The sequence below is a fragment of the Mus caroli genome, chromosome 4 (assembly GCF_900094665.2).
Source record: "Mus caroli chromosome 4, CAROLI_EIJ_v1.1, whole genome shotgun sequence".
In the NCBI taxonomy this organism is placed as follows: Eukaryota; Metazoa; Chordata; class Mammalia; order Rodentia; family Muridae; genus Mus; species Mus caroli.
In genome coordinates this window covers 92,390,328-92,405,079 of record NC_034573.1, presented here as the reverse complement: position 1 = coordinate 92,405,079, position 14,752 = coordinate 92,390,328, and the positions used below count along the sequence as shown (strand labels likewise).

At 42.7% G+C, this 14,752-nt stretch overlaps 1 protein-coding gene across 2 annotated transcripts in view; it reads right to left on the bottom strand.

Annotated features, from left to right (window-relative positions):
- The window catches only part of Ror1 (receptor tyrosine kinase like orphan receptor 1), a 346,384-nt gene that overhangs the window by 132,494 nt on the left and 199,138 nt on the right, over positions 1-14,752 (bottom strand). The window contains exons 1-2 of one of the 2 annotated variants that reach the window (XM_029476592.1): positions 9,757-9,838; positions 4,841-4,912 (exon numbers count right to left, since the gene is read on the bottom strand). Coding sequence is in view for 1 of the 2 variants with exons in the window: in XM_021160539.2 (XP_021016198.1) it covers positions 4,841-4,912 (72 nt within the window). In the remaining variant the exon portion in view is untranslated. Of the gene's footprint in view, positions 1-4,840; positions 4,913-9,756; positions 9,839-14,752 lie in introns of those variants that run through there. The other variant, XM_021160539.2, reaches the window with a different exon arrangement.

The following is a 14,752-nucleotide window of genomic DNA, read 5'->3' as shown; positions in this document are numbered from 1 at the left end:
CTACTATGCTTAGACAGCAAAGGCTATGTATGTGTAGTTTCTCTGAGCACAAGCACATGAGCCTCCTATGCAACACAACCAGGCAAAGTGGTATTTAAGCACAAGGTCTTGGCAAGAGATGTTCTGAAACAACACTGCCCAGAACTAAGGGTAATTAGGGAGTTTCTCACAGCCCTCCAGGAAATGTGGCCTGGCGCGGGAATGCCAGATTTTTCAACCTTGTCTGAAGAAATCCTCCCACCAAGAGCTGCCTGTTGATGATGTCTGTAATGGGTTGCAGAACTCACAGCTGGGCAAGCATAGCTGCCTTCTTATTTCATGTTCTTACTTCTCCCTATTCTCAGAGATTTGCTTCATGGTGGGCCACCTTCCACAAGCTCCTGAGGGCCGAGGTACAGTTTTAAGCATTCAGACTCCCAGGAATAGGGCAGAGAGAATACACAGCCGACCCTACTTCTGGTGGCTTTTTCTTGAGCCTCGCAAGGAGCATGAATGAATCATATGTTTTCCAGAAAAGAAACATCTTGTGATTTGATACTATTCCATTGTAATGCACATCTCTGTTAGATTGGGATATTTTTGAGCAAATCTATGAGGGTGAAAGCCATTGTTTAAAGCCTCTCTCCTGCTGCACCGGAGTGCCTATATTGGTTGCGTCCCTCATCTCTACCATATCAGGGTGAAACAACTTAGAAGAGGAAGGATCATGGGAGGAGAAGGCACAGCAGGAGGCAGGACTGTGTGACAGGTGCTCATGACACCACATCAATCAGGAAACAGAAAGAGGCTACCAGTGAGCCACGTCCTCCAGTCTGGCCCCACCTTTTAAAGGTTCCACAATCTTCAAAAACTGTGCCCTCAGCTGGGAGCACAGGAGCTTATAGGATATTTCACACTCCAGCCATTAGCACTATCCAAAGGCAAAGCTGGTTTTGTCTTCATCATTACTGCCAATTCAGTCTACAGCACAGAGCCTACTTGTAGTGTTCACTGAGTAAACCTTTGTTCATTAAACAAATCTAAGGAAATTTTATTACAAGACCATAGCTGTCTACGATCCCCGAAAGCTAGATCCAGGCCAACAGCTTTCCAGATGCAGCCAAAGTGGATCTACCAGGAGATTCCTCCCAACCTCCGAAAGAAGCCGGCTTGAATCCGCCCATGAAACCTACGGGCAGTGAGGAAGCCTGAGAAATCCAAGAATGAGAAATCCAAGAAACTTGGATTAGTGACTCAGCTATGGATTCTAAGTTTTCAAATACTTCCTAGAAAATAAGCCAATAAAGATTTAAGCAATTAATAAATAAATGAGCTTAAGCAGCTTTCTTTCTAATTCTAAATGGGAATTAAAGACTATTCTCCACTAACCATGTAGCAAAACATGGCATCAAGAATTGCTAGAAAGCTTCCATATTTTCTGGAGGACTCTCCAGAACAAATTAAAGAGCCTGGGTAACCACCCTGCACATTACCAAAGGCTTACCACTATACTACATACTTCTCAAGACAACCACCACAGCAAACAGGGCTGGTGAGGAGACTGTAAGCCGGGTAGCAGGAGTTCTTGACCAGCAGCCTGTGGCCTTTCTTGCTCATGCAGGCTTCTTGGGATAGAGGATGGGGAGGCTGATCACTTCCATTCAGTAGGTAGCTATGGGTCGACTCCATTGGTTCCATAAGGAGCTTGCTAATAAGTTCACATATTGAAAGCATTTACCACAGCAGTGCCACAGAACAGGCACTAAGCAAATGTCTGGTGTTCTTTATTTCATCTTCCCCATTAAAAACATCCCCAAAATATGCATTAGAGATCTACTGCCTCCTGGGCCTTGTGTTGGTACCCTAATATATAGAGAGGAATAACGGATAATCTCATTTTTAAAATCCCAATTCACTTTGATGCTAGAAAACATATGAGAACTCTTTCTCTCTCTCTCTCCTTTGGTATTCTGAAATGGCTAACAAAGTGCCCATTAAAATTGTGAACATCTACTCTGTTCTTCTATGAAGCAATCTGTCCTAGACAGAAAACAGATTTCCAGTGAGGATTATAGCAACAGAAAGAGAGCCCCGATCTCACACACACACACACACACACACACACACACACACACACACACACGCACACACAAAACCCCAAAACCAAAAAACTCGGGTGGTGACTTTGACTTTGGAGCTGTTAATAGTTGAATGCTTGCTTCCTAGCACGTAGCATTGGTTGGGAAGGTTGGGAAACCTTAGGGAGGCAAGATGCAGTTAAACATCATGGATCTCTGAGGAGTGGCCTTGTGAGTTATTGCTAGGTCCTAGTTCCAACCTGATTTCTTTGTCCGCAGATCTGCCAAAGCAGCTTACAATCCCACTGCCACAGCTGTGAGCCACTATGAACACTGCCTTCTCTGTCATGATGGACTGTGCCCATACAAACTGTGAGCCCAGACAAAGCCCTCACTCCCCTGCTACTTCCTTTCAGGTGTTTTATCTTGGTGATAAGAAAGGGCAAAAATGAGAACTCCTTTTACTATTGCAGTCCCTGGACCCGGGACCACGTCTGAGCTAAGGATAAACTCAGTAAATTGTAGGGCATGAGTATTTGTACATTTGAAGTGTCAAAATAGTCTCTTGAAGAGCAAATTGGGATCCATCATTTTACTCATGTTTATTTATCATGAACAGAGGTCTGTGGTTTCACCCCCACTAGTACCACCACCAAAGAACAAGGTAGATTTGTAGACATTTATTTATAAATCTCTCCCAACCTTATGGGAAGACGGGTGTTTAAAGTACCATGTCAGCTAAGAGAAGAACAGTCACAAAGAATCCCATTTCTGACTTATCTATGGATCCTAATTCTGCAACTAATAGCCAAAGAAGGAATTAATAAGAACTTTAAGCAGGATTATTTTAGCTGTTCTTGGTTTTTTTGTTCTTTCATATAAAGTGGAGTATTGTTCTTTCAAGGTCTGTAAAGAACTGTCTTGGAATTGTAATGGGGATGCATTAAATCTATAGATTGTTTTTGGAAGATGGCCTCTTTTACTATGTTAACTCTAACAGTCCATGAGATCTTCCCAGCTTCTGATATCTTCTTCAGTTTCTTTCTCCAATCACTTATCATACAGGTCTTTTACTTGCTTGGTTAAGGTTACCCCAAGATATTTTGTATTATTTGTGGCTGTTGTGAAGGGTGTTGTTTTCCTGATTTCATTCTCAGCCTGTTTGTTGAATGGATAGATAGATAGATAGATAGATAGATAGATAGATAGATAGATAGATAGATAGATAGGTTTTGTTTTGTTTTGTTTTGTTTTGTTTTGTTTTGTTTTGTTTTGTTTTTAGTTAATCTTATATCCAGCCATGTCGCTGAAGGTATTTGTCAGTTGTAGGAGTTCCCTGGTATAATTTTGGGGGTGGCTTATATATACTAGCGTAATACCTGCATATAGTGTTACTTTGACATCTTCCACAAGAAAACCCACAGAATGAACTAACCTGGACTCATAGGAGCTCACTGAGACTGGACAATCAGGTAGCCTGCATAGGTCCAATCTAGGCCCACAGTATATATGTTATAATTGTGTAGCTTAGTGATTTTTGTGGGACTCCTATCTGATCCTTTTGCTCGCTTTAGGGACCCTTTTCCTCCTACTGAATCTCTTCATCCAGCCTTAATATGAGGGGAGGTGCCTAGTCTTATGGCAACTTGATATGCCATGTTCGGGTGGCGTGCCTGGGAGGCCTGTTCTTTTCTAAAAGGAAATAGAGGAGGAGTGAATGGGGAGGGAGGAGGTTGGGGATAAGGACTGGGAGGAGAGGAGGGAAGGGAAACTGCAGTCAAGATATAACATGAGAGAATAAATCAATAATAATAATAATTTCCCCACATTCTGAATAAAAATTAAACTAAAACAAATTTAATCAATGGATCACTGGATATATGAATGAATGAATGAATGAATGAATGAGTGAAAGTTCCAAGGAGAGAAAGGGTACTTCCTGAAAGGAACTGAACAAGCCCGTGGATCGCATAGAGCTTGTGTTCAGTCTTGAAATAGAAAGAGTTTGTTCCTCAAAGAAGGGGAAGGGTGGTATTGGCAAAGAAAAAACAAAATAAAACAAAACAAAACACATAACAAACAAAACAGAGAGAATAAGGGCAAGCCAGATAGAAGAATAGGAAATACTAGAAGATACAGAAATCCAGTCAGAGATACAGAGGCAAGACAAAGGGGACTAAAAAGAAATAAGGCTGGAGAGGCAGGAGGAGCCAGAGCGCCTGGGCTTCATTGTGCCTAGGCCATAGGGTCATAGATTAGACAATGCTTAGCATATGGCAAGCCTTAATTAATGCAGCAACGCCATGGTGAGAATCTATTCCCCACATGTACATAGGAAGCTGCTGTCTGCACGCACAGGCAATTACAAGCGTTCTGAATGCTGGGTCCCGAACCCCACAAGCATATCAAAGGGTTGTCCAAAAAGGTCATCCAACCAATGGATCTGATCAGTCCTGGCTTAGGCAGAGTCAAATCCTCCAAAGAAGGTCTACTAGAATGTACAGGCAAGAAGGTCAGAAACGGTCCAGCCTCACATCTTGAAGCGTTTTCACCATGTGGAACATTTTAAACGAGGAAGGGAAAAAGAAAAGAAAAAAAAAATCTTCAGAAATTATTCCAAATAATTAAATGTTAAATCATCACAAAGCAAGCTGGGGATTATTTCAGCCCCTGCCTCGTCCTAATGATCTAGACAGCAGTTCATCTCTAGGAAGATCAGGCCAAGCTATGGGTGAGCTTTTTTTTTCCTTCCTTCCCTGGCCCATGTTTTCTGCTTGGCATACCTTTGTCGATTTCACTTGAAGTGTTCCAGGACGAGGTAGGCACCAGCTCAGCACTGACTGACAACTCTGTTTCTGCAATGAGAAATATGGGGAGGGGGACAGAAACAGGGCATTATTTAATAAGGTCACCTCCAGGTGGGCAGAAGTATTATATTCTATGGGGTTCCCTTCAGAGAGGGACTGTCCCAGTACTATGGCTGTGTATAAGGGAGGCAGCTCCAGTAATCAGCAGAGGCCCACATCTCAGAAGCTCTCCAAGCTCAGCAAGCTGTAGGCCAGACTTATACTTTACAATTCTACCCTGAGGGTTAAAATGGAAAGAGCTATGCTTACAGAAAACTTTACTAACAGAGACAACCACATTTTAACAAATAGTGTTGACAAGAAGACCGGCCTTGGACTAATTCACTCAAAAGGCTTATCAGAGGGAAAACAGACAACGTTGTCCTGATTGGTGCTTTTGTTCACTGAATTTATAATTCTGTGAACAGAGAAATTCCATTCTCGACACTGGCTCTGAAGTCAAAGCAAATAAAAGCAGAGTCATTTGTGGTGACTACACTTAACCGGTAATTTTCAAAGCCACTGTAATTTAAAGCAAGTATGCAAATCAACCATCTGTAGGACATAACGTACTACGAAGATTTAAAAACTTTTCAGTAATAGGCAATGCTACCCATAGGATGGTTCTGTTGTTTCTGAAAAGTTCAATCCATGGCAACATTTTACTAACATATTTTAAATAGGGTTGTTATAACACCTTCTTGGGCTATACACAAACAACACATAGACAATATCACAGAACATTTGTGAATCTGAGGAGGCCAGGGTCATCTAATAAACCACATATAATGTCATCCCACCTTCCATCCCTTGCAAACATCATGAATCTATTTTGATTCTTTTTTGCCTATTAAGCTTGACATCTGTACTGTACTCTTTTCAAGACAGTGTATTTTAAGTAACCACTAAAACCAGGTTTTAATTGGAAGGCAAGCTGAACTTTAATAAGTAGAAGACCGGACATTGGAGCATAGTGCCTGGCTCTACCCACAAACATCCCAGTGGCCCAGGCTGCCTTGTACTAAGGGGTATGAGTCCCACCTTATCTCTGGCTTCACCTTTCCAGAAACAAACACTTTCTTTATTTCCTTACTTACTGTTGAGCATCCACCCAATGACTAGAGATGGTATACTTCCTTGTCATTTTACTAGGGACTAATGTCTGCCCACAGAAACCTTGCAAAGGTTAATTCCAGCCTGCCCATTCATCAAACACTGCAGAAATACATGGGCTATTTGGCAGACTTGAACATTTCCACAGTCCTAGAACACCTAGGACTGCCACACACTCTGCCCATGGCCCCGGTCTGTTTCTCCACCCTAAGATAAAACCAGCATAGATTCTTTAAGCTAGTAGTTTTCAACTTGTGGGTCGCAACCCCTTTAGGGGTCAAATGACCCTTTCACAGGGGCCACATATCAGATATCCTGCATATCAGATATTTACATTATGTTTCATAACAGTAGCAAAATTATAGTTATAAGGTAGCAATTAAATAATTTTATGGTTGGGAGTCACCACACCATGAGGAACTGTATTAAAAGGTCACAGCATTAGGAAGGCTGGGAGCCACGGCTTTAAGGGAAACTGAAGGCAAGTGGACACTATATCTACCAGTTCATTACACTCTGATTAGCTCGTTTCCGGCGTCATGGCAAGCTGGCAAAGGGACAGTGAGAGAAGAAAAAAGCATGCTGGGAAATGCTTGCATGGAACGGGTCTTATCTCGCTCCCTTCGGAGGTTCCACTTCCTTTCCTCCTGATTGCTGCAGACACCTGCAGGTCTAAGGACATCAACACACTTCACTCAGGATTTCTGTCTTCGTGTGACTTTTCATTCCATGTTCTTCCCCTAGAAGGAGCCTCCCCGCCACAAGTCTTTTCTTCCCTTCCCTCTGTGTGTTATCCGCGGTGCTACTCACGTCCTTTTCAGTCCTGCTCAGCCTACATACAGTCCCATTTTATATTTGATAGTAAAAGTCTATTATACATAATAGTAAGGTCATTTAAAAAGAAAAAAGTAAGGGACTCAGGAAAGCAGCCTTCAGTCCTGCTGTTCCAACAGGACTTGAGAATTTATTATTGAGTTTTTCTTAACAAAGGAAGCCTTGGTTAAGAGATGGAGGTAAATTGTACCGAGTGTTTCCTAAAGCCCAGTTGATACAGCAGCAGTTTTGGAGAATGAATGATCAGAAGGAATGAAAAGACTTGCTTTCTAGAATTTAATTCCTCTAAGTTCACTTGTTCATTGATCCAATGCCTATCCATCCATCTACCCACTCAACAAATATTTACTGAGCTCTGTCCCAGATGAACCCAGCAGTAGTGCACAAGCTGAAGGCAGTGCTTGCTTCACAAAGCTCAGGGTCTGGGATAGCCACAGAGAAATAAAGAATTGAAAGAGTATGAAATAATGCTGTCAGGGGCTGGGATGGGGGAAGGGTGAGCAGAAGGTAGAGGAGCCAGTCTGGACCCAAAATGCTGCAGCTAAGCCTCCTGTGAGTCCTGGCAAGTTCAGTGATTAGAAAGGTCTGTCCTTGATCTTTTGATGACCTCTCTGGAGGTTGTCTATGAGGAAACAATTGCGAAGACTTGGTGAAGCTGTTACCCTCTCTCTTGTTGCTAGAGGAAGGGCAGTCTCCAGTGGAATATCTGTCCTGAACATAGACCTGTCTTTAACTGCACAACTTGGGCACTTCAGAGAGCCTTCTGTTGGAAACAGGGAGTCTTGCCTGGGTTATCTAGCCCTGGTAGATTTTCAACCAGCATGGGGTCATTTGTGCTTTTTATCTCCCTAGCAACATTAGCACCTGCTAGGGTTGGAAGGTTGACCTAACACATTAACACTTGTGCAGCGAGTTCTCAGCTTTCATTTCCTTTTACCGCCTCACTTATACTTGGTCATGAAGATACAGAAAAAATCATTGCGCATTTAGCACAGTTCTATGAAAAGTTTGATGGCCTCGGCTGAGGTCTCAGGATAAGGATTTGAGCTGGCGGGCTAGCATCCTGCCACTGAGCCACAACCACCAAAACGTTTTGTTGTTGCTGGTTTTGGAGATGGGGCATCCATTGCTAGGTGGCACAGGATGATCCTGAAGTCACCGTCTTCCTACCTCAGCCTCCCAAGTACTGAGATTACATATGCTAAAATTATAAACATGTGTAGTGTGCATGGATGTATATATATGAGGATTTGTATGTGTGGGGTACAAGTGGAGGGGGTACATGTGTGTATCAATGGATGTACATGGGTGTGGAAGTCAGAGTTTGACATTGGCGGCCTCCTAAGTAACTATCCATGTTCATTCCTGCAGCAGGGTCTCTTACCTAACACACAGATGGCTGAGTCAGCTCATCTAGCTAGTCAGCTTGCCCAGAGAGTCTCAAGTTTCCTCTTGAGAGCTGGGACTACAAGGGGGACATCATACCTGTGTAGTATTTTACATGAGTCCTAGGGATGCAGACTCCAGTCCTCACACTTTTGTGGTAAGCACTTGATCCACTGAGCCATTTCCCTAGCCCCAAATAATATAACTAGATACACCTCTGTGAACCAATGTAATAGTGACATCAATAAAATCTTTCTCGTGTTGGAGCCTCAAACAGCATAGTTCTGTTCTAAGCAGCTTAACTCACAACAGAGATTGACAATTGAATAGAAATAAGAAATAAGTAAAATGGCAATTCAGTCATGCTCAATTTACTACTAATAAGACAAAACCCAAACGGGAAGTGCCTTTCTACATTACACATGTCAGTCACCTTTACATTTCTCTTGCCATCAATGAGTGGTCTCTCCCTTTCATTCCAATTAGACAGCAGATGTCTTGGGAGCAGGGAGCAGGGAGCAAGAAGCAGGACTCGGGCATCCTCTGTGCCCTCTTTGACTTCAGGCAGCTCTAGACAATGCCAGTGTGTGCTAGTGCAGCAGGAAGCGAGGGGCAGGTTTCTGAGTTGGACGATTTCAAATTCTGGCTCTGCCACAACCTGGCCTATGACCTGGGGAGACTTGCTTCACATCTCCAGCACCTCCCTTCTTAAATGGACCTAATTGTGATAATCACAGACTGTTCTCGAGACGATCTGGAGATGAGTCAGATGCGTCAGCCTTCAGCAAAGGGGCTCTGATGGCTGTAGATAAAAACTGTTACTAACTACAGACACAGCCAAAGGGTGTTCAACTCCCAACCCGAGCTGAGGACGGTGTCAGCCAACAGAGATTCTTGGACGGGGCTTTCTCAATCCTTGAATCTCACGGGGGTGAGTCCAACATATTTCATAGCCCAACACTGGTCATTTTCAAACCACTTGGGTGACAAGCTTAAGTACTGATATACCTCCTACATGAATAAATGATAACAGAATGAACAAATGAATCTAGAACTTTGAAGCGATTTGAAACTCTGAAGGAAAGGGACTCCCAGACTCTACCTTCAATGCTGAGATAGCTTCGTGGTTAGTAACCAAGAAACAACCTGGTGTTTCTAGGCGGTCTTTCAAAGCCAAATGTTATTTTCAATTTGGAGCCCCACCCCCAGCCCCCAATTGCTTGGCCATTAGTTTTGACGCGTGGAGTTTAGGCTGGTTGTGGAAGGAGTGCAGCAGAACTATCTTACCATCTTCCAGGCTTTCAATGATGGGGGTTTTTGTGAAGTCCTTTGTTAGATGTGCAAATTGGGCATATCCTAAAAATCAAGCCATAATCTACTTGAGGCACAGATAGCGAGAAACAAACCCCCTTTTCAGCCTCCTTCCCCAGCCACTTTTAAAGCACTTCCAAAGAGAAGCCCACTTTGGACGCAATTGAGACAGCTATTAAGATTCCAAGCACCTCGAGTAAGACAAGTACCTTGTATTTAGATCGCACTTTCCTTTCAGGAAAGTCAGTACACAGAACAGGCATTATTAACTCGTGACTCCGTATGGGAAGGCCCAAGGTCCAAGATTATCGCAGTCTGGTTAGATTTGAGGAAATCCAGACTCAGGCAGAAAGCTTGCCTAAGGTCCCCTGACATGTCATCAGCTGTCAGCAGAACATACCCATGACTTTCCGTTCCCAGCTCTGCTTCAGTCTGGCTGCTGACAACACTGGCAGTGAGTGCCTGTGTCACTTTTGAAATTGAGTGTGTGTGTGTGTTTGTGTGTGTGTGTGTATGTGTGTGTGTGTGTGTTTGTGTGTGTGTGTGTATGTGTGTGTGTGTGTGTGTGTATGTGTGTTTGTGTGTGTGTGTGTGTGTGTGTGTGTGTGTGTGTGTGTGTGTGTGTGTGGTTTCCCTCTAAGCTCCATACTGTCAATTCAATTCTTGAAACTTTCCAACAGGTGAAGAGTAAAAGGCGGTTGTGAGGAAATTTTTACACATATATTGAGTGTGTAATTTGTATCTTCTAGCTGCATGTGAAAATCACATTTAAATTAATGGGATTGAGGGGTCCCAGGATCAGTACAAATTATTTTCATCTGAGAGGTAAATTCAAGGGGGTTGCTATCATCCTGCAGGATGTAAATGGTTTTCCTCCAGCCACATCAGGCTGGGCATGCAGCATCAGGAGAGCTGGTAATTTTAAAATACTTAATTTGCCTCAGATTGTTTCAGTTTAAGTGTCTTATCTGTCCAGACTGGGTTTCCTCTACTGTATCTTGATTGGGGAGATCAATGATGAGAATTAAATACACAGTAACATTAAATAAAGTCCAAACTGAAGCCAGGATTCCTCCCAGAGTCTCTTTTGAATCCCACAGTGCCTCCTGTTCCCTTAAGGCACTTGGCACTTTGTAAGGTGACCACAAGGGTTTTGAGTATTCTGTTTGTCACCAAGTATGTGCATCATGAGGCTAGGAATGAAGTTTTATGTTATTCTCAGAATCTGCCAACTCAGAACTCAGTCAATAGCCAGAAAATGTGTCCTAAAAGCCACACATGCCTGGACAGGCTTTGGGAGCTATTGTAGACCAGCACAGAATTTATTTCTCCGAGGTAGTATGGTAGACTGTAATGTTGACCTTAGGCAAGGCCCGGGCCTGAGTCTGGCTTTCTTCATGTCCAGCCAGGATACAGTTGTGTTGTTTATCCATTTTGGTTGGTGGTTTCAGAGGGATTTGATTCCAGCATGGTCAGGAAGTCATGCTGGAGCAGGTTGCTTCATTAATGGCTACAGGAACTTGAGAAGGACCTTTGTCATAGAGCCTCTGAGGCGGAACCTAGGATGGCTATTACCTTCGAAGACCTGTCCCCAGTGACCCATTTCTGCCAGTCAAACCTTCCTACTAAAGAATCCTCAAACATGGGTCTACAAGCTGTGGAAGAATAGTTTAAAATGTGAGCCAGCACAAGACATTTCAGATTCGAACTATAATTATTGTCTTGGATCTTGTGAAATGTTGGATTAACACCTATTCTGGGTGCTGGCTCTCCTGAGAGAGGAGAGAACTTATCTAAATACAGGGCTCCCATAGCTTATTCCTCCCTGGACCCACATCTTTTTCAGTCATCTTCAATGAAGTGATGGAGTGTACTTCTGCACCATCAAATCTAGATTGCCTATGACTTATGTTAATTCAGAGTTAACAGAGATCAGACTGGCTCAGGGAAGAGAAGAGATCACACACATACAAAAAAGGCTGAATAAATGCTTATTTGACATCACTAACTTTGGGTTGATTTGATTAATAAATTATGAGCAATGACCACTTACAATAAAAAAAGACACAGCTCAATAAGCTTAGAAAGTAATCTAAAGCTAGAAATCCTGATAATAGGTAAGTTACATTGAGAAGGGCAACATTCAGAACATGGCTCTTCTATTTCTAAAACTAATCTTTCCCCTTAAAGGCAAACAAACAAAAGAGACCAGACTTGAGGGGTTCGTGTACATTCTGAGGCAAGTCCAAGGTTCTAAAGTAAACGCTGTAGAGAAGTATCTCTGTCAATGGTGCGAAGTGCTATGGAGAACATCTGAGAACAGAGAGTCACCCCAGCCTTGGAGGACCATGTGTAGAGAGCTTCTGTGGTCATATTTAAGAAAGGAAAAGGCAGGAATCAGTTTCAAATGATGATGGACCAATACAGAACTCAACCAACAGCAAAGTCTAGTCAAACTTGGTGCCATGACTATTTCCCTGTAATAAGTTTTATATCATACCCTTAGGAGATGAAGTGTGATTTTCCATGTGATCAACATTTGATCTTAATGTCCATTTGACCATCAATCTGCCAAGGTTGTTTTTGGATCTAACAAAAAGCAAAAAGCATTGGAAAGGATGTTACTTGTACCCATGGCCTCTGCATATAATAGGTCTAGAGCTACAGGCTTGGGAACTTTTAATAAACACATAAGGCCATGCTTCAGATGTGCCAAGGAGTCACTCAATTGTGAAAAGGGACAGCTCTTCCTGTCTCAGAGTTGTCACAAGCAGCATTTCAGGGGCCTTGTTAGTCAACAGCAATGAGTGGGGACGGGCAGAGCTACTGTGTGTGTGATGGATGAAGAATTCTGTTTGCTCATGTGTGTCACCTACAAGGCAGGCAACTTGATCTTCTGCAGATAACAGAGTGATTTCAACAGTTCCTATGCTGACAGAGTATGGCCTCCCTTTCTTGAACACACTTATCTATTTTCAGCAAGAGGGGACCTTGGTGTTGGAGGCATTTCCTGTGGGTGCTAGACCCCCTTAGGAGTGTCTGTTTGTCCCTTACTCCCCAGCCAGAGTTGCCCCATTCGTACCCCATTCGCACAGACCTTTCCACACCAGACCTCTAACCTCTCTTCACCTTGCCTGCCCTGGTGCTATCAAGCAGATGTCCATCCAGCATGTGGGAGAAATTAAGTTTGACACTGTATCCAAACACCAAAGAAAAAAGGTGATAAAGAGAGTACATCAAAGAGGTACTGCAAGACAACACAAAACTCAAACATGACACATGATAAGGAGAAAAGCATTCTTGCCACTCAAAAGGCAAAGGGCTAGCTGAAAGGGTATAGAGCATAGGAGTTTCTACACAGCAACACACTGGAAAGTGTCAGAGGGCACAGCAGGCAAGTGGGCAAAGGGAATGAGCTAGGAGACTGTAGGGAAGAAGCAACGGTTTAGGAAGAAATCAGAGGGAGCAACAGACGAGTGGCCAATGGGGATGGGATGACATACACAAACATACTGCATTCATTGATAAAAAATTAAAATATTAGAACTTCCATATGAGTGGCTTAGAGATATGGCTCAGTAGTCAAGTGTCCAATTCCCAGCACCTACATCTTCAGCTCACAACCGCTGTATCTCTAACTCCTGGGGATCAGGCACCCTCATTTGGCATCTGTAGGCATAAGTACATATGTGTACACATAAGTACACAAGCATCCACAAAAAATTCATTTTATTCTGAAGTTTTAAACTTCAGTAGGATGTTATGTTTTCCAAGTCTGATTGGAAATAAAAAATTAGATTGATGACACTGAGAAGGCTTCTAAAAAAATAAGCATTACTGCATGGTAGGAATATAAATTGGCTGGACTCAGTAATATTTCTATGGAAATTAACTTACAAGGCAGCCGTGCTGTGGGGGTAGCAGCCCTTCTTCCGGGTGTGCAGCCCTGCAGGTACACTCTAATAGACAAAGTGACACTCCTACAGGACTTCAGGATGCTATCTAGAGGAGAAAAAGAGTGGAAACAGCTTGTTTCTCCAATAGCAAGCAAGACCTGCTCAATAAATTAGAGCTATCTAAATGTCTCCATAGAACAGAGGACAGGTCTGTATGTATTGGTTTGAAATAATCACAAAATTATACCCTTAGGTTAAAAACAAGTGTGTCTAGGAAAAAAAATTATAAAGCCAAACTGTGTATGGTTATGTTTTTGAGTTCTGTACACACACATGTATTTGCATTCTCACACATATAAATCTACATCCTCATGAAATAGCTATACAGGGAGACATTCAAAAATTAGGAACAATGTCTACATATGAGAAGAGGGAGAGTTAATAGGTCAGGTGCAGGAAGGAGGTTAGGTACTTTCTGTTGTATGCTCTTTTAAGTTTATAAAATGCTATAGACTTTATATGTGCAAAATGGGGAGACTATAAAAAGACTTCTCATGTCTCTGTGCCAGTAAGTTGTGGGAACCTAGCGAGCACCACACCAGAGCATGAAGAAGGAACCAGAAGTGGCTGGCAAAGGTTGGCACAGGATGATGACTCTTGTCTTGAATTCTGAAGAATAAGTAGATGCAGGATTGACACAAGGTCCCCCACAGTAGAAGGCTGGGGGAAACTGGGGTAACTGCTGGATGTTCACTTGGTTTCTGAGTTCTATTCTTCCTATGCAGTATTTGGTAAACCTGAGATGGTATAGATGAGAAGTACAGACCCTACCCGAATGGCTCACAGATGAAAGGAGCAGGCAGGTGCAATGTGCAGGCAGCTGAGGAAGAAGAGAAGGTGATGATGTCAGCATTCAATTAGTAGCGCATTCACATGAATGCATTTCCTGTACCTACTGCAGCTTGTAAAGAAAAACTATAAAATCTACACTAATGATGTCAAAACCAAAATACTCTGACAAATGTCACTAAGACCCAAACCCATGGATCTTTCCCTGCCCCGTGAGGTTCCTGGTGACATCCTCCAAACTTAAAACCTTCTGTTAAGGTTTGCTTGTCTGGCTCCTCTCTTTCAACACAAATCCCTTACCAGAGAGATACATGTTATAACCAACCCGCTATATTAATGTTTGCTTCACTCTCAATATTTCATGTATATATTATAAACAGTGTGTGCTGTGCTTTTTCTTTCTTTTAAGTTTGCAAAACAAACAACAAACAAAATACCATTTTATCAAAAGTATTCTGTC